Source organism: Phascolarctos cinereus, unplaced genomic scaffold (genome assembly GCF_003287225.1).
Source record: "Phascolarctos cinereus isolate Bilbo 61053 unplaced genomic scaffold, phaCin_HiC Scaffold_7;HRSCAF=346, whole genome shotgun sequence".
Taxonomy (NCBI): Eukaryota; Metazoa; Chordata; class Mammalia; order Diprotodontia; family Phascolarctidae; genus Phascolarctos; species Phascolarctos cinereus.
The window spans coordinates 84,808,910-84,827,798 of record NW_027556180.1 but is presented as its reverse complement, the minus strand read 5'-3'; the positions used below and the strand labels follow the sequence as shown (position 1 = coordinate 84,827,798).

The window sequence follows — 18,889 nt, the reverse complement described above, 5'->3', positions numbered from 1 at the left end:
CTTTCAGAATTCTTTATGTAAAGTTGAATTTGCATAATGTGAATTTACATAAGGTGAGAATTGTCTGTAGTTGTAATTTTTTGAACTGGAAAACCAATATATAACCTGGAATAGACTTTAGTTAAATTCTATCATAAACAGGTTTTTAAAAAAGCAGTGGATGAAAAGGAAGTTTAAAATCTAAATAACAGAATTTAGCTTGATTCAGAATCAGAACTACAAAAAATAGTGTGCAGGTACCTGGATAACATGCATATTTTGTTAGAGTGCAAATGAAAGTATATATTGTTCACCGTGCATCATTCATGCAGAGATACAAAACAGTGTTTGAAGAACAGCATATTTACCAGTGGCCACCAAAGAACACTACTGCTTAAAAAGGATATAGCCCATACTTCCTTGTTACTGTCAAGGGCACCGCCATTCTTTCAGTCATCCATGTTCAGTGCTTTCATGGTAAACTGGGAGAGAAGAGAGAGTTAGCTGAAGTGGAGTCAAGCCTCTTTTCTCATAATTAAATGGAGAGGAATACCTTGGTTAGGAGAGAAGCCTCTGAAGACTTGTGTCTTGAAGTCTCACCGACCACTTCCTCTGTAGTCAGGTAACATTTTCTGTGTTGTCTTCTATCTTGGACAAATCCAGTTCTGCTCCCCAGATTCTTCCATTAGGTTGAGGCAATATCTCTTCCAGCAGTGCTGACACTGAAATTAAATGGAAGTGATTTCCCTTTTCCAAAAAAGGAGTCAGTTTTGGATGGAGTTTTGGTTCTATCCCAATGATAAACCAAAAGCTGCATCCTCAGGATGGTCCAATTGATTCAAGGCAGCAAACGTTTATTAAGTACCTAATGTGTGCTAGTCACTGTACTAAGTCCTGGGACAAAGACAGGCAAAACATTTTGAGTCCTCAGGGAGATGATTGTCTAATGAGGGGAGGTGGCAATATGTAAATTACTGAAGAAATGATATGTACAGGATAAATTGGAGATAATTACAGAGGGAAGACACTAACATTATGGTGAACTGCAGAAGGCTTCTTACAGAAGTTGGGATTTGATCTGAGACTTGTGGAAGCCAGGGAAGCCAGGAGGTAGAGAGGAGGAGAGAGAGCATTCTGAGGAATATCCAGTGAAAAAGCCAATGAAAAAAGCATGGAGTTGGGAGGTAAAGTGTCTTGTAAAGAACAACAAGGAGGTCAGAGTCATTGGATTGTAAAATACATGAACAGGAGTAAGGTATAAGAAGACTGGAAAGGTAAGAGTGGGCCAGGGTATGAAGGACTTTATTTTTTTTTAACATTCTTTTTGGTTTTTTTTGCTTTTTTGGGGGGGCGGGGTGAGGACATTGGGGTTAAGTGACTTGCCCAAGGTCATAGAGCTAGTAAGTGTGAAGTGTGTGATGCTGGATTTGAACTCAGGTCCTCCTGACTCCAAGGCCAGAGCTCTATTCACTGTGCTGCCTAGCTGCCCTGGACTTTATTATTATTATTTTTTAAACAATATTTTATTTTTTTCCTCAATTATGTGTTAAAACAATTTTTAACATTTTCTTTAAGTATTTATTTTCAAAAATTTTTCCCAGTTACATGTAAAAACAGTTTTTAACATTCACTTTTAATTTTTAACATTTTAAAAAAAGTTTTGAGTTCCAGATTCTATTCCTTCTGTCCTTTCTTCTCATCTCCTCCCTAAGATGGTAAGCATCTAATATAGGTTATACATGTGTGGTCACGTAAAACATTTCTGTATTATTCATTTTGTACAAGAAGACTTAAAAGAAAAGGAAAAAGTGAGAAATAGTTTGCTTCAGTCTGTGTTTAGACAACAATAGTTCTTTCTCTTCATGTGGATAGCATGTTTCGTCATGAATCCTTGATTGTCTTGGATTGCTGAGAATAGCTAAGTCACTCACAATTCTTCATCGTGCAATATTGCTATTATTGTGTATAATATTCTCCTGGTTCTGCTCACTTCACTTTGCATCAGTTCATGTAAGTCTTTCCAGATTTTTATGAAAGGCTTTAAAGGCCAAACAAGAATTTATGTTTGATCCTGGAGGCAATAGGGAGCTGATGGAGTTTGTTGAGTCAGATCTGTACTTTAAGTTCTCTTTGATATTTGAATGGAGGATGACTAGAGTGAGGAGAGGCTTGACCAAGGAAGCCAATTTGAAGGCTGTTATAGTAGTTCAGGCATGACATGATGAATGCCTGAACCATGGCAGTAGCAGTGTCATAAAGAGAAGGGGGCACATACAAGAGATGTTACAGAGGTGGAATGGACAGGCCTTGGCAGCTGATTAGATATAGAAGTGAGAGAGAATGGATTCAAGAGTGAGGACTCTGGGAACTAGAGTTTTGAATTAAAGGGATCCTTTCTTGTCCTGTAAGGGGGCCAGCTAGATGATAGAGTGGATAAACCACTGGGTGTGGAGTCATTTATATTTGACCTGAGACACTAGCACTTAACGCAATGCCTGGCACATAGCAGGCATTTAATAAATGTTTACTGATTGATTGAGCAAGCCATTTAACCTTTGTTTGACTCAGTTTCTCATCTGTAAAATAGAGATAATAATAGCACTTACTTCCAGGATCAAATGTGATAATAATTGAAAAGGGCTTGGCACAGTGCCTGGCACATAGTACATGTTATATAGATAGATTTTAGCTCTTATTATTCATGATAGAAAGCTACCTCCTTAATCTGTGAACCAAAGGGACTACTTTTTCTCAAAACTTCTGGTCCTGGCTGGGGCCAAATGAAGGGAGAGTAGGGTGTTTTGTTAACTTTTCCCACCCCCAACCTGATTCCAAACCGAAGGATCAATGTTTAACTACAATATTGCCAGAGATGGCTTAGCAGGATATCTTCTAACACTGTTACCCATCCTTTTCCTTGTTTTTTATATCTGTAGGGAATACTCACATCAGTAAGATCACAGAACTATAGAACTAATTATATCTCGCCCTGTCCATCACCTTCTTCTCTCCCTCTAACATAAGTGAGGCACTTGTAAGAGAAGACCTCCTGAAGTTTCTTAAATGAGTTCAGATGACTGTCCTGGAAAATAACACACTAGGTAGCTAGGTGGTGCAGTCAATAAAGTACTGGACCTGTAGTGTACAGTAATGGAATTCAAGTCTAGCCTCAGATACTTCATAGCTGTATGACTCTGGACATCTCTTACGTATACTTCAGTTTCCTCATTTATAAAATGGGGACAGTAATGGCACCTACTTCCCAGTGCTGTTGTGAAGATAAAATGAGATAATATTTGTAAAGAGTGCTATGTAAAGGCTAGCTCTTCTTTTTTATCACCGTCGTTGTCGTCGTTGTCATCATCATCATCATCATCATCATCATCATCATTAATTACTGAACTGAAAAAACTTGAGAATGTGCTGATATTTAAGGAATCTTGGGGGGGGGAGATAGGTAATATGTTTTAGGACTAGAGATGAACAAATGTCCAAATCTTCCAAAAGAATATGACCCTCCTGGCTGTGTTTCTGACTCTCTGAAAATTGCAACCCAGATTCAGCTACCTACTTACCTTGGAATGCCCCTCTACCACACTGGCCCCTTTCTCCCATTAGAGAGTTCTTCCCAGTGGCCTCAGTTTTGGGTAAGGACACAGGTCATGCTTCCTTTCCCTCCTGGCTTTGCTACTGACTCCCTGGATTTTGCCACCATGCCTATATGTGAAAACCTCTCTACTCCTTCAGTTCCTTTTTATGTATTGTCTTCTTCCATTAGAATGTGAGTTTCTTGATGGTAGGTGTTACTTTTTTTTTTTTTTGGCCTTGTATGTATTTCCTCAGCCCTTAGCACAGTTCTTGGCATGTGGTAAGATGTTAATAAATGCTTGTGACTTTCCTGCTTATATCCTTGTTAGCTTTGTATCATTCCCTGGCAAAATATTCTTATTGATTATTGATCAGATATTATATGAATATTAGAAAAAGAAGCAATGATCAAGAGTCAATTTGAATTCATTAAGAATGAGGCATTCAAGACTAATCTCATTTCTTTTTTTTTTTAAATGGCAAACAAGACTGGTAAAGCAAAGCAGTTTTTTTTAGCCTTAATATACTTTTTGCAAAGCATTTGGCAGTTTTTTTTAATGATATATTTGTGAACAAAATAGATGTGAACTGGATGATAGAGTAGTTACATGGATTCAAAACAGGTTGATTTCAAAGAATATTTATTAATGGATAGATGTCAACCTAGAAAGATAGTTTCTAATGTTAGGCCAGTGGGTTTTGTCCATGGTCCTGTTCTGTTCAGCATTCTAGTTAGTGACCTAAAAGAGTGCATAAATGGTTTGGTTATCAAATTTTCACATATTAAAGCTGGGGGAAAATGGCCAATGTATTAGATGACAGATTTGGGATAAAAAATGATCTTGACAGGGAGTGGAGTCAAGATAGTGGAATATAGGTAGCAACCCAGCTGAACTCTCCCAGCCTTCTTATCCAAACAACTTTAAAATAACTCTTAAAATCAAATTTTGGAGCAGCGCAGCCAACAAGAGGTCAGACTGAGATATTTTTCTAGCCTAAGACAACTCCGGAGGTCAGTAGGAGAGGTCTGTGATACCAGAGTAAGTATTGGCCTGCAGTGCAGCATGTTAGCACCATGGGAAGGCCCTGGAAATGCCTGTGATAGCAGCAGCAGTTTTGAGAGTTCTCAGCTTAGAAACAATAAGGGGGGAGGGTCAGACAACTGGTCAGAAAGAGATTACAGGAGACCCTTTGCTGGCACTTGGGTATAGCTGGTGCTGAGTGGCAACTCTTTTGCCCTTAAGCAGTTCTGGGTTGCAGTTCCAGCGTGGAGAGGAGCACTTCTGATTAGTCACAAGGGAACAGAGACTCTAGTTGCAAAAACAAGGTCAAGGAGGAGCACTAGTGTTGTGGCTGCAGGGGAGCGGATACCCTTCCTGGGTAGAGACCAGAGTGAAGACCAGGAAAGCAGTGACCACACTTCTCCCTGGATCATGCCACCTTGGAAGCACCTAAAACATGTAGACCCCCAGAACTAGCTCTGAAAACAGTATCACAAAAACGGCTAAAGCTTGGGATGGTGGCTTCACACCCCTAGGTGAGCAGTGCCAAATTTTAACATAAAATTCAAAGTCAAGAAATAGGCTGGAAAAATGAGCAAATGACAAAAAAAATACTTGACCATAAAAGGCTACTAGCAGGTGGTAGGGAAGACCAGTGTATAAGCCAACAGTGTGAATAGCTACAAGCAAAACCTCAAAGATAAGTGCTAATTGGACCCAAAACAAGAGCTGGTAAAGTTAAAGAAAAAGATTAGAGTGGTAGAGGAAAAAAAAATGAAGAAAAGAAATGAGAGTGATACAAGAAAATTATGAAAAGAGAATTAGCAGGTTGGTAAGAGGAACAAAAATTCACTAAAGAAAAGAATTACTTAAAAAGCAGAATTGGCCAAATGGCAAAAGAGGTATGAAAGCTCACTAAAGAAGATAATTCATTAAAAATTAGAATTGGCCAAGTGGAAGCTTGGCCATAAGATGTCAAGAAATGATAAAAATCCAAAGAAAGAAAATATAGAAGAAAATGTGAAATATCTCATCTGAAAAACAGCTGACCTGGAAAATAGATCAAGGAGAGATAATTTAAGAATTCTTGGACTACCTGAAAGCCATAATCGAAAAGAGAACCTGCACATCATATTTCAAGAAATTATAAAGGAAAACTTCTCCAGTATCTTAGATCCAGAGGGCAAAATAGAATTTGGAAGAATTTATCAATCTCCAGAAAGAGATTCCAAATGAATCCCTTCACCCCTTCCAGGAATTTTATTGACAAATTCCAGAGCTTCCAGGTTCAAAGAGAAAATATTTCAAGCATCCAAAAAGAAACAGTTCAAATATTGTGGAACCACAGGTAGAATCACACAGGACTTAGAGCGTTAAAGGAGTGGAAAGCTTGGAACATAATATTATGAAAGGCGAAGGAGGTAGCATTACAACTTGAATGTAATCCTGCAGGAGGAAAAAAAATGGATATTTACTGAAATAGAGGACTTTTAAGCATTCCTGATGAAAAGACCAGAGCTTGAATAGAAAATTTGACATTCAAACATAAGACTCAAGAGAAGCATAAAAGGGTAAATATGAAAGTAATCATAAAGGAGTCAATAAAATTGAACTGGTTATGTTCCTATATGGGAAGATGATTCATTAACTGCTGAGAATTTTATCATCGTTAGAGCAGTTAAGAGTCTACATAGACGGAGGACATGAATGTGAGTTGATTATGTTGGGAGGATCTCCAAAAATAAATAAATAAATAAAGCATGAGAAAGAAATGCACTGGGAGAATGGGAAAGGGAGAGACAGAATGGGGAAAATTTTCTCACATAAAAGAGACGTGCAAGGAGGAGCTTTTATAATGGAGGGGGAAATGAGGGGGGCAATATTTGAACCTCACTGTTATTGGAATTTCTTAAAAGAGGAAAGAATATACATGCCCACTCAGTTGGATATAGAAATCTATCTTACCCAATAGAGAAACAGGAGAGGAAGGGGTTAAGAGATGGGGTTGGGGGGATGATTAAAGGGAGGACAGATGAAGGGAAGCAGTGATCAGAAGAAAGATGGATTTTTTGAGGAGGGACAGGATGAAAAGAGAGAGAGAAGGATAAATAGAAGAAAATAAGATGGAGAAATACACAATAATCATAACTGAATGTGAATGGGATGAACTTTCCCTTAAAATGTCAGCAGAGAGCAGAATGGATTAGAAACCAGAATCCACCATCATATTGTTTACAAGAGACATTTGAAACAGAGACACACACACAGTTAAAATAAAGGACTGAGGCAGAATCCTTTATGCTTAAGCTGAAATAAAAAGGCAGAGGTAGCAAATATGATCTGACAAAGCAAAAGCAATAATAGACCTAAGTAAAAGAGATAATCGGGGAAACTATGTTATTCTAAAAGGTACCACCACAGACAATGAAGCAATATAAAAATTTTTACAGCATTTCTATGATAAAGGGTTGATTTCTCAAATATATAGGGAACTGAGTCGAATTTGTAAAAATAAAGTCATTCACCAATAAATGGTTAAAGGCTATAATAGGCAGTTTTCAGAAGAAGAAATCAAAACTATCTATAGTAATATGAAAAAATACTCTAAATCATTGATTAGAGAAATGCAAATTAAAACAACTCTTAGGTACCACCTCATACCTGTCAGAAATAAGAAATGCTGGAGGGGATGAGGGAAAATAGGTACACTAATAAATTGGTGGTGGAGTTGTGAACATGCCCAAATATTCTGGAGAACAATTTGAAATTATGCCCAAAAGACTATAAAACTGTGCATACCCTTTGATCCTGCAATGCCATTACTAGCTCTGTACCCCAAAAAGATCAAAGAAAAAAGAAAAGATCCTATGTGTACAAAAATATAATAAGGAATTGGAAATTGAGGTGATGCTCATCAATTAGGGAATGGCTGAGCAAGTTGTAGCATATAATTGTGATGGAGTGCTAATGTGCTATAAAAAATGATGAAGGGGGTGGTTTCAGAAAAAAAATGTGGCAAACTTAGATGAACTGATAGAATGAAGTGAGAAAACCAGGAGATCATTGTATACAGTAAAAACAGTGCTGTAATGATGATCAGCAGTGAAAGAATTTCATACTCTTATCAATGCAATGATCCAAGACAATTCCAAAGGACTCATGATGAAAAAATACTTTCTACCTTCAGAGAGAACTGATGAACTGACTGCAAATTGAAGTATAATTCTCTCTCTCTCTCTCTCTCTCTCTGTCTCTCTCCCCCTCTTCCCCTTCCCTTCTCCTCCCTCTCTCTCTCCCTTCTCTTTCCCTCTCTCCCTCTCTCTCTCTCTCTCTCTCTCACCCAATCTCCCATTCCCTCCCTTTCTTCTATATGACTAATATGGAAAAATGTTGTATGTGATTTTGCATGTATATTTGATATCATTCACTTGCTTTCTGAATGGGTCAAGGAGGAGTGGAAGGGAGGGAGAGAATTTGGAACTCAAAATGTAAAAAAAATAAAAAAGAATGCTAAAAATAAGTAATAAACTTAATTTTAAAAATTTTTTAAATTTAAAAAAATTTTTAAAAATTTTTAAAAATCTTGACAGGTTTGCATAATGGACTACATCTACTAAGATAGAATTTAATAGGGATAAATGTGCATTTGTATTCAAAAGATTATCTGTACTGGTACAATGTGATGGCATTATGGCTAGATAGAAGTGTGTGTAGAAAAAAACTCTAGGGGTTTGTAGTGCAGTGAAACTCATGCATCACGAGTGTGTCAGAAAACTTGATGTGGTCTATGAATAGAAATATGGTGTACAGAATGAAAAAGTTGTTGGGCACACTGTTCTTCCCTGGTCAGACCTCATTTGGAGTATCATGTTTATTTCGGGTAACTCATTTAGGAAGAACATTAAAAAGCTGAGCTAACATATTTAGAGAAGGTTGACCATGATGGTGAGGAGACTCTAAATTAGTCCTATTGTTGAAAGAGGACCTATTTCATCTGAAAGAGAAAAGATTTGGAATGTACATAAAATCACTAGTTTCCTTCAAAGCTCCACTCAGATACTGCCTCCTATTCAAGGCCTGTACTAGTCTTCCCTGCTCCGTGCTCCTCCCCCCAATTATTTTGTATGTATTTTATAGATATTTTTGTGTCTATGTTGTCTCTTTCTATAGAATATAAGCTCTTTGAGAGCAGGGACTGTTTGATTTATGACTTGATATCCTTACATAATGAATGCTCATTCATTAATTCATGATCACTGTCTTCAAGTATTGTTAATTTGGATATGTGGAAAGGGAATTAGATTCACTTTGGTTAGCTGACTGACAGAAACAGGATTGGAACTCATTTCTGGAATTTTGAGGTGAGGGAAGGGCATGTAGCCACCTGGCCTTAAAGGAGGAATTAAAAAATAAAAACCATTTTATCTGTACAAATGGAATAGGCTGCCTTGATAATAGTGACTTGTCAATCACCATAGAATTCAATGAGAGATTGGGTGACCACTTGTCAAGAATTTTGTAGAGGGGATTTAATGCTTCAGCTAGGTTTGGGACTGGAGGACCTTTAACTAACTTAGTACAGAGAAAAAGAACATTGACTTAGGATTTAGAGGACCAAGGTTCAAATTCTGCCTCTGAAGCCTCCTTCCTCTGGCTACGTTTGTCAAGTCACTTAACTTATTGGGGCCTCAGTTTCCTAATTTGTAAAATGAGGGTATTAGGCTTCAGGACCTCATGGTTCCTTCCACCTCTGGATCTACCAATCGTTGTGATTGTATGATTGCCTTCCACTTGGTGAGTTTCTGTGACTATTACATGAGTAAATTTAATAAATGCCTAAAAGATCTTAAACCCTTTGTTACAAAATTGATTTTGTTTTTCTTTCAACAGATACCATCACAGCCATGCTAGATTGTGCAGACAGGCCTGTTCTACAGGCTATTTTCCTTAACAGTAATTGCTTTGAGCATCTTATTCGACTGCTACAGAATTGCAAGGTAGTTTAAAAAAAAGTTATTTTTTCTGTTTTGAAGGATCTGTCATTTCATTCACAATTCTCTTCAAGTGTGAATTTGCCACAGTAAATTCTGCAAAATGAATATTTGTTAGAATTTAGTTGTGATTAACTGCAGCTTTATGAACATTAATGATTGAATAATTGTGATTAACTGTAGTGTTATGAACATTAATAGTTGAATATGTTAAACTTACCATTATTTGGATTTTATAAGTAGAGCTTCCTTTTTAGTATTGGAGCAGAATTTTTAGTTTCATGGTGAATATTCAATTCTTGGGTAGGTATTTACTTTTAGGACAAGTCTTGAGTGCTCCTGAAGTCACTTGTTAGTTTCTGTTTTCTGGAGTTGTAGCTGTATTTCTTATGGTACAAAACTGAGGCCGAGGTAATTTCAATTGCCGTACAAATTATTTTCATCATAATTTTTACTTGTCTGAGTAATGAGCGTTTAAATGTTGATGACATGATAGTCATGTTTTCTAGACACTTTATGTAATAAACGTTTTAATAATTTGAGTTTACTTCTTAAGGAAATACTAGTTTTCTTTCCAGTATTTCTTATTATAATACTATTATAAGTGCCTGAAATGATATTTTACTTAACAGTATTAAAATTTATTTTCCATAATGATGCTCTCGAGTCTAGACAAAATAACATACTTGCTTTTCCTCAAATGTGATACTCTATTTACCATCGTGTCTCAGTGTTACATTCTATCTCTTATGCCTGGAATGTATACTTCCTCTTCCTAGAATTCCTAGTTTTAGTGATTAATTCAATTGCCCCCTCCTGGAAGAGCTTTTACAGTTTATGATGTCTCCTCTTAACCTCCAAATTGCTTTATTTTTACTTGGTGTGTATTTTGTGTTTATTTGTCTACATGTTGTTCCTCCTATTGGAACATAAAGTCCTTGAAGGCAAGCATGTTTTCCACCTTTTGGGGTAATTCTAGTGCTTAGCACATGGAAGGCATTTAATAAATGCTTATTGATTTATTTGAAATGATGAACATGAAGAATTCAGGGAAATTTAGGAGAGGAGATGACAGATGAAATGAAGACCTGGAGGAGATTGGACTAAAGTGGAGGGGTTGATTGATGTAACAAAGGTCATGAAGGATGGAGGAGGGCATGGGATTGAAGGTACTGATGCAGAGTGGAAAATAGTCTTGGTGTAGAGGAAGGACAGCTTTTAGAAACCTAAACTCTTTAAGTGTAAAAAAACTAGGGGGAAAAACAAATTCTGCTTTATTAGGCTAAGCTAAAATGCTTGGCTGTCTAAGGCCATAATTAAGCAAAAGGTTTTGAAGATAGTTGCTTAAGTCCCTTGTAAGTGATCACTGAACCTTGTTTGAGGTTTGTTGGGCCAATGCCCAGGGTTATAGAGGCCTCTGCTCTCCATTCCCTAATTTTTATCGGCTCTCAAAATGAATAATTGTGTGGTAAACATTACCTACTGTGCTGCTAAAAGTGAAAACAAAACCTGTATTCTGGAGAGATTTATGGGAGATGCTAAATTTTTGCTGAGATGAAAAATAATCAGTAGGATCGCAGAAGAATAATGAATTTTTATGGTGCGACTGTTTCTTGTAGCCTTCTCAGGGACTTTAGCTGAAGTGCACACTCCTTTGAACCCCTAAAGTTTCTTCTTTTCCAATGCAATTCTACCCATTTCTGCATGAGGGTTACAGGTTGTCTTTAGGAGCATTGGGATTGAGGCTGGGTTGCTTCTGATTACATTGTGAAAAAACTCTGCTAATAGTAATCTTTATCAGTGAGACTTCTTACTCTTCAGTCTTGTTGATACTTAAAGATTTACAAATATTGATTGTCTAAGTGATGTGTACCTGAGTTTGTGGGCAATCTTTTCTGAGTGCTAAATGGCCAGAGCACATGAGCAAGATAGCTTGTGAACAATCCTTTCCATACTAATAATGCCCAAATGTAAGGGACCTTTTTTAGGGGGTGGGTGGGTGGGTAGGGGCAGTAAATCTTTTGGGGTTCCTAAATATAATATTTGGTTAGTCACATTTGGGAGGTGATGATCATCAGCCTGGAGATTAAGAATTGGAGAATAACTTTTTTTTATGTGAGAGCAGTTGGGGTTAAGTGACTTGCCCAGTATCACACAGCTAGTGAGTGTTATGTGTCTGAGGTCATATTTGAACTCAGGTCCTCCTGACTCCAGGGCTGGTGCTCTAGCCACTGTCCCACCTAGCTGCTCCAAGAATAACTCTTAATAGGAGCTGCTGCTGTCTTAGAGTGGAGAGGGCAAAACCTTTGTAGCGGTTAAAAGAAAAGAAAAAAAAACCTGTTGCTCTTTTCATAAGAAAATTTACAAGACTTTGTTAAGCAACTACAGAAAACTATTCCAAGAAAAACTATTAAATCACAACATGTAAGCAAAAAGAATTACAATAAACCATACTTAATACAAAAGTTTCTTTTAATTAGGAGTTTCTCAAAATGGAGCTTTTTGCTAGAAGTTAGAGTAGACAATAAGCCATAATTAACATAATAGTAATAATAATAATAATACAGATTTTGTCTAACATAATCTCATTCTCATATCTATGCATAGAAATTCATACATTAATACTTAATAAAGAACCATTTGTTTAGCTTTTCCTGTGCCATTGTGCTAAGCACTGGGGACACTAAGAAAGGCAAAAAACAATCCCTACCTGCAAGAAGATCACAATCTAAAAACTATTCACATATACAATATAATATTTAATGTAGATGGAAGACAATCTGTGAGAGAAGGCACTAGTTTTAAGGGAGACTAGAAAGTTTAGGACAGATATTGATAAACTTAAGAGTCTGAAGAGCAATCAGGATCCTGAAAGGCCTTTAATTCATGCTACAAACTTCATTGGTTGAAGCAACTAGAGTATTTAGCCAGAGGTGAGAAGATTTAGGGAGGGCTTGATAGCTGTTTTCAGGTAGCTGATAGACTTTCGTGTGGAGGAACAAATTGGACTTGTTTTTGATGAGTGGTTGTCCTCACTGCTGAGGGTTACTAAGACAGTTAATTTTTGACCTGCTAAGATCTTCCCATGGTGGGTATCCTAGACATGACCAAGCTATGTGGAGGATATCAAGGGAAATTAACAAGCATTTGTTAAGTGCCTACTCTGCCAGGTTACAAGGTATAAGAAAGGCAAAAACAGTCCCTGCCATGAAGGAGCTCACAATCTAACAGGGAGATAATATGCAAACAATATCCAAACATATATGTAGAATGGATTGTAGATAGTCACGGTAAGGTGCTAGTATTCAGGGGGACCGGGATGGCTTCTTGCAGAAGGAGAAATTTTAACTGAGATTTGAAGGAAGACAAGGGAAGCCAGGAGAGAGAGATGAGGTGGCAGAACATTCCAGGCAGAGGGGACACTCAGTTGGGAAATGAAGTATCTTGTGTAAGGAACAACAAAAAGGTCCATTGTCACTGAATTATAGAGTATGGATAGGATTTGGTAGTTGTTGTTTGTCCTTCATTCTCGAAGAGGACCACATCAGGAAGGTGATGCCATGACTTGCAAGTGAATTGGCTTTAAGTGAGGGAGGGCTATACAAAGTCACCAGCCTAACTTTCTCCTCCATAGCCATCTGGGTCCAGGGGCAAGATATAGATCAGGACAACTGGAGATGGCCCTCTTAGGTTTTTGTAGGATTTGGCAATAGACTGGATATGTGGGCTGAAAGAAAATGAAGAGTCAGAAGATGAACTGTTGTGAACTTGGATGCCTGGAAGGATGGTGGTACCTTCAACAGTAATATGGACATTCTAAAGAGGGGTAGGTTTTTTGGGGAAAATAATACAATGAGATCTGTGAACCTTTGCAATCCTTCCATGCTTCCTCATCCTATATGACTCATTCTGTCCCTCCCAAAAGAAAAAGGGGTATCTGCAGGGTGATTACTGGTCATCACTCTGAATGTTAAAGTCCACTCTCTAGTGGGTTTCCCATAACGTTGAGGTGAACTCACGGTGAGGGAGTGGGATTTTATAAATGGCCCCTGCTGTTGTGACCACAGCTGGCAACTGGGTTGTAACTTAAGGGCTGATCCTTGGCTCAGAAGGATGGAGGTTTGTAGTTTGCACAGGGAAGAAATAGAGTAATTGAGTATTGAGGGATAGGGAGAGGTGTGGTTGTGTTGGAAACAAGCCTCATAATTGGACATTCTAGGGAAGGGTAGAATACAATCCATCTTCCCATCCTTTGGTTCATCAACATATTCTTTGGAGTCTTGCCATGACCCCTTAAGAGTCCCCATTTCCACTTGGGAAACCATTGACATAGATAGTAGCAATCTTTTAGGAATAAGAGAAAATAGTTGAGATGCTCAGAAATTTACAGAGTAAAAAAATCCAAGAACCAAGTTGGTAATAAAACCCATGAGCTCAGTTATCTGCAGAAATACACAAAATATAACTGATAAGCAACATGAACTACTGATCCTAATACAAGGAGGAAAACTTGACTTCATAGTCAGTACTGAGCCTTGGGATGAGACCCATGACTGGACTATAATATAACTCTGTAAGGTTATACCTTATTCATAAGGAATATAATAAGTGAAAAGGAAGGAGGTGGAAGAACGTTCTATTTGAGAAGTTGTAATCATATTACAAGCTCTAGGAGCCAGAGGCAAGGGGAGGGGAAGTAGGAAAGCATAATGGATAACATTTAGGCAAGGATCAATTGAGGCAGAAAAAGATATCATTATACTATCATAGTAATATGCTACCAGGAAAGAAGGGAGAAATAGCTGAGTTCAGAAACAGATCACAAGCCTGGTCCAATGGCAAAATATATTAGTTGCTGTGGTATGTTATTTATCTTGATATCTCTTGGAGCTCTCTTCTGTCAACAACAGAGCAACTAATAATTTTCTAGGTATGCTTAAATATTAATTTAATCCTTCAAAAGGTAATGTAATTAAAAAAGAGAAATTCTGTTCTGTATCTGTTTTTCACCAACAAGGAGAAACTGGATGTAGGATTGGAAATGATTATAACCTTGGGTGGAAGTTCCTGTTTTGTTTTTGAATGCCAGATAAATTCATGCAAGTGTGTTCCACTTACATGTGACTTCTTTGAAATTCCTTTACCTGATTGTAATCTTTTATCATTCCATTTTTCCTCTTTGCCTTACAACCCTTAACCTTGGTTTTCATTCTCACTGTATCTCCACCTGTTGGCTTTTTCCCAGACCATATTGCACTCTTTCTACTCAAATACAGTGCCACTGTCCTTGCTGTTCCCTGCACAAGACATTCTGATTCCCTAATGCAGTTTCACCGGCTGTCTACTGTGTCTAGAATTCCTTATTTCCTTCTCCTGGTTTCCCTGCCTTCCTTCCAATCTCAGCTCAAATCCTACTTTCTGTAAGAAACCTTTCCTAGTCTCCTTTAATGCTGTTACTTGCACTATGTTTATAATTTCAACTTAACCTGTGTGCATCTTGTTTGTACTTATAAATGTTTGCATGTTGCCTCCTCCATTGGACTGTGAGCTTAAGAGCAGGGTTTATTTCTCTGTATCTGCAGCACTTAACACAGTAGTTGATATAAGGCAAGTGTTTTTGTTGAAACAATTTACAATTACAATGATGGTTGTCTGCAGAATTCTCTTTTTGATGAAATTTTGGTTCATTTCCCTTTATGTAGTGTACGATTTGTTCATTGGGTCAGACCTTGTTTTGATTTTTTCCTCTTTTTTCCTCTTCTGTGTTTATGAATTTCTCTTTTGGTTTATCTGCTTTTAAGTCCAGCATAGATTCAGTTGTTGTCCCCTGAAGTTTTTATCTTAAAGCCTTTTTTTTTGTAGTTTCTTATTTCTTGTTTCCCTTTTCCTTTTTTGGTCCATTCTTTCAGAGATGTACAGATCCTTCCTTCTTCTTGCCTGAGATCATTTGTGTAGTGGGGGGGTCCAGACTGGGTCCCTGCCCAGAATAAACTGGGAATGGAGTTAGAAGATTGACTTTAGCTGAGTTTCCAATCTTCTTTTCCTTGTGCACAGAAACTTTTTTTTATCTAGATAACTCTGCAGTACCCCCTATCTTTTGCTTCTTCCTCCACTTGGTTTCCCTTTTCCTTTGAGTGGAAAAATCAGTAGTGTAGGGAGGGAGGAGTACAGTTCCAGAGGTGGGAAACCTGAGGCCAACTTAACTTCTAGGTCTTTGGATGTGGCCTTTTGACTGAGTCCAAGTTTTACAGAACAAATCCTTTTATTAAGGGGATTTGTTCTGTGAAGTTTGGATTCAGTCAAAGGGCCGCACTTGAGGACCTAGAGGGCCATATGTGGCCTTGAGGCTGTAGGTTCCTCACCTCTAGAAACCTAAACTGGCCAGGGACCCCACAGAACTGGTCCCTGAAGTACAAACTTAGAAGATGGTTTATGCCTAGCAAATATCAGTGATTGGGGGTGGAGACTCCAAGTGGGAGTTCTAAACATTTAAGTTGTTGTTTATGGAGTTTTTTTTTACCTTTTGAAATGTTTTTGTCTTTTTAACTTGTGAATTTGGCTGTAGATACTCTCTATCTGGTACATAATCCTTTTTTCCCAAGGTTTTTGGGTTGGACAGATTTGGGGGAAATACTGTTCCATCTTGCCAATTACAAGATCTCCATTACTAATTTTAAAATGGTACTGGAAATTGAGATCACTTCTTTGAAAAAGAATACTTGTGTGTATGCATAAAGACATGTGTGTGTGTGTGTGTGTGTCAGTGCTTTACTCAGGACTTTTGGAAGGAGGGCCTCTTAAGTGTAATCTTTTTGTTCACCTTTTTATTTTTCCTCTCCATACTTTCTCCCCAAACTACTTTCCAACCTGACCTCAAGCGGTTATGGAGGAGATGAGAAGTTACTGGAGGGATGTGTGTTTCAAGGGTGGGGAGGGGCATGCTTTCTTTGTCTTAGTCACGGATGAATTCTTGGGTAAAAACCTCTAGGCTTTTTTTTTCCCTTTAAATTGGCTCCTGGCATAGCTAATTCATTTTCTCTCATCCATTCTCACCCCAAAATCCTGCCCAACAGTAGCAATGTGGACCCTGCAAAGCAAATTTGTAGGGATTTATTTTGACCAGAGCAATCAAATACCAGGTGTTAAGAAGCAGTGACTGCCTGAATTTTTTTAGTAGGTTAGTATTTAGGTTCTAATTTGTTTCAAACGTTCTTTAAGTATCTGCATCTCAAAGATTGTTTCTTTTAAGGGTTTTTTTTAACTATTGCTCCTTTTATCCAATCTAAATTTTTTATGTCATTAATATATTGTTGGGTTTTTTTCTTCTGAAGCCTTCATTTACCCTGCTGACTCTACTTATATTGTGTTAGGTTTTTTTTCAGCTACTTTGAATTCTGAGACAGAAATTAATCATGGGAATTTTAAATATAAATTAATATTAGAATTTCCAATCAAAAATTTTTTAAAAAGTTTTTAAGTAATTTCTGAAAATGAAAGAATTTAGTAGTGTGCACTCTTGGATTTAATTCAGCAGAATTTGCAACCTATCTAATCCAAGTATTCACACTTCAGCTTGTAGCTCATATATTTAATTCTTTTTTCTCCATTATTCTTGTCTCTGTTTTTAACAGCTGTTTTTAAATGCTAACAGTAAAGTGGCAGACAAGAACGAGAAAGATCTTGCCAACAAATTACTGACAGAAATGAATGAGGACCAGGTATCTACAAAGTCTGCATCTTGCTTAATTAAGCTCAAATCCAGAAATAGTCAGTGGGAATACCTCTTCCTGTACTTTGACTCTATTGTCTTAAACGAAAGTAGTTTTTCTTAAACTAAAGGAGTTTGCTATATTAAACATTATCTGTTTCAAGTAATATTTTTAAAGAGTTTTTTTAAATTTAAAAAGGTACAAAAATATTTAAAATTTAAAGTATCTTTAATATTGTTATAGTTTGCATTTTTCATTTTTTCAGTTTTGAAGAGATAAGTACAGGAATAGGATCCCAATACTGATACTATCAACCTGGTGGTGATTTAATTTCTTTTTTCTTTTTTTTTTGGGGGGGGCAGCATTCGCTTTCTTTTCTAAGTATTGTGGTGTATTGGGGTCTTAGGGCTTTGTGAATCTCTGTGATTATTTTGTGTGTTGATTCTTTTCTTCTTGTTAAGTCCATTCAGTGGACATAATGAATCTGGGAGGAAGGGAAGAAGAATTTGATTTCTAGAATCTTTTTTGTTAATACAACATAGAACTTGAATTTTTATTTATAAAAATTTAGTTCCAAATGAATAAAATGGCAAATCCATAACTTATTATTTTTGCTTTTCTAATATTTTGTAGTTTAGTAAGAAAAACCTACATGTAAATAATGTACTTGTCTATCATAATTTTTGTCTCTAAAATGTTAGATTGTGATAGACATAGTATTTGGTGCTTTTATATTGATCTTGTCCTAATGTGCATATTTACAGGTATATGATAAATAATTTTCCTTTTATAAAATGTTGATTGAAAAAAAGGAAGGAATTTCAGAGTTGAAGTAATATTTCTCATAGGGAAAATTTTGAAATTAATTTGCAGCTGTTAACTCCTAAAATATATTTTAGGACTTTCTCATTGCTGAAGTCACCTTATCATGAGGTCCTTTGTACTCTTCATTAACCTAACCCCTTTGGAATAGAGTTCAAGTCCTACCTTATATTATTACTTCTCAGTTACCTTCTAACTTCGAGATTCTGTGATATTCTGCTTTAAATGCACATGATGCTATAGGAAAGTTTCAGTGTCTTATGTCATTTTATGGAGGCCTGGACTGATTGGAATTCTTGTTTAGGTGTACAGATTCTTCTAAAACAGCAGTATTTTAGACTGTCCCCTCAAAACTATTTTGAGGGGCAGGGGGAATAAAAGAACCTGCTAGTAGTATAACTATTTTAGGCTCAATTCAGTGACTTGCCTGATCCCTAAAAGCAGCTTTTAGGTATGATAATTCTTTAAACTTTATTAACCCCCATGCTGTGCTTTCATAATTGAGAATTGTCACTAATACTGATGTAGCTCCTCCTTCCCAGATTTGTGATAAAGTGCAATACACTGAAATGAACAGATCCACATCTTTAAAATGGCCTAATGATTGATGGAAATTTATGATACTTGTTTATTATCATTAAAACATTCAACTTTTGGCATGAACCATTTTAATATCAAAGGTATGAACAACATTTGTACGCCATCAAAAAAGCCTGCATGCTTCTCAGCTGTCTGGAATTCTGCATTTTATTTGCAAATACATGATTATTTGCTTTCATGTTAAGATTAGTTGATTTTT

At 36.9% G+C, this 18,889-nt stretch overlaps 1 protein-coding gene across 1 annotated transcript in view; it reads left to right on the top strand.

Moving 5' to 3' along the window:
• Positions 1-18,889, top strand: part of NBEAL1 (neurobeachin like 1) — a 194,099-nt gene that overhangs the window by 68,250 nt on the left and 106,960 nt on the right. Inside the window, 2 exon segments of the mRNA XM_078147544.1 lie at positions 9,459-9,565; positions 17,191-17,277. Coding sequence (XP_078003670.1) covers positions 9,459-9,565; positions 17,191-17,277 — 194 coding nt within the window.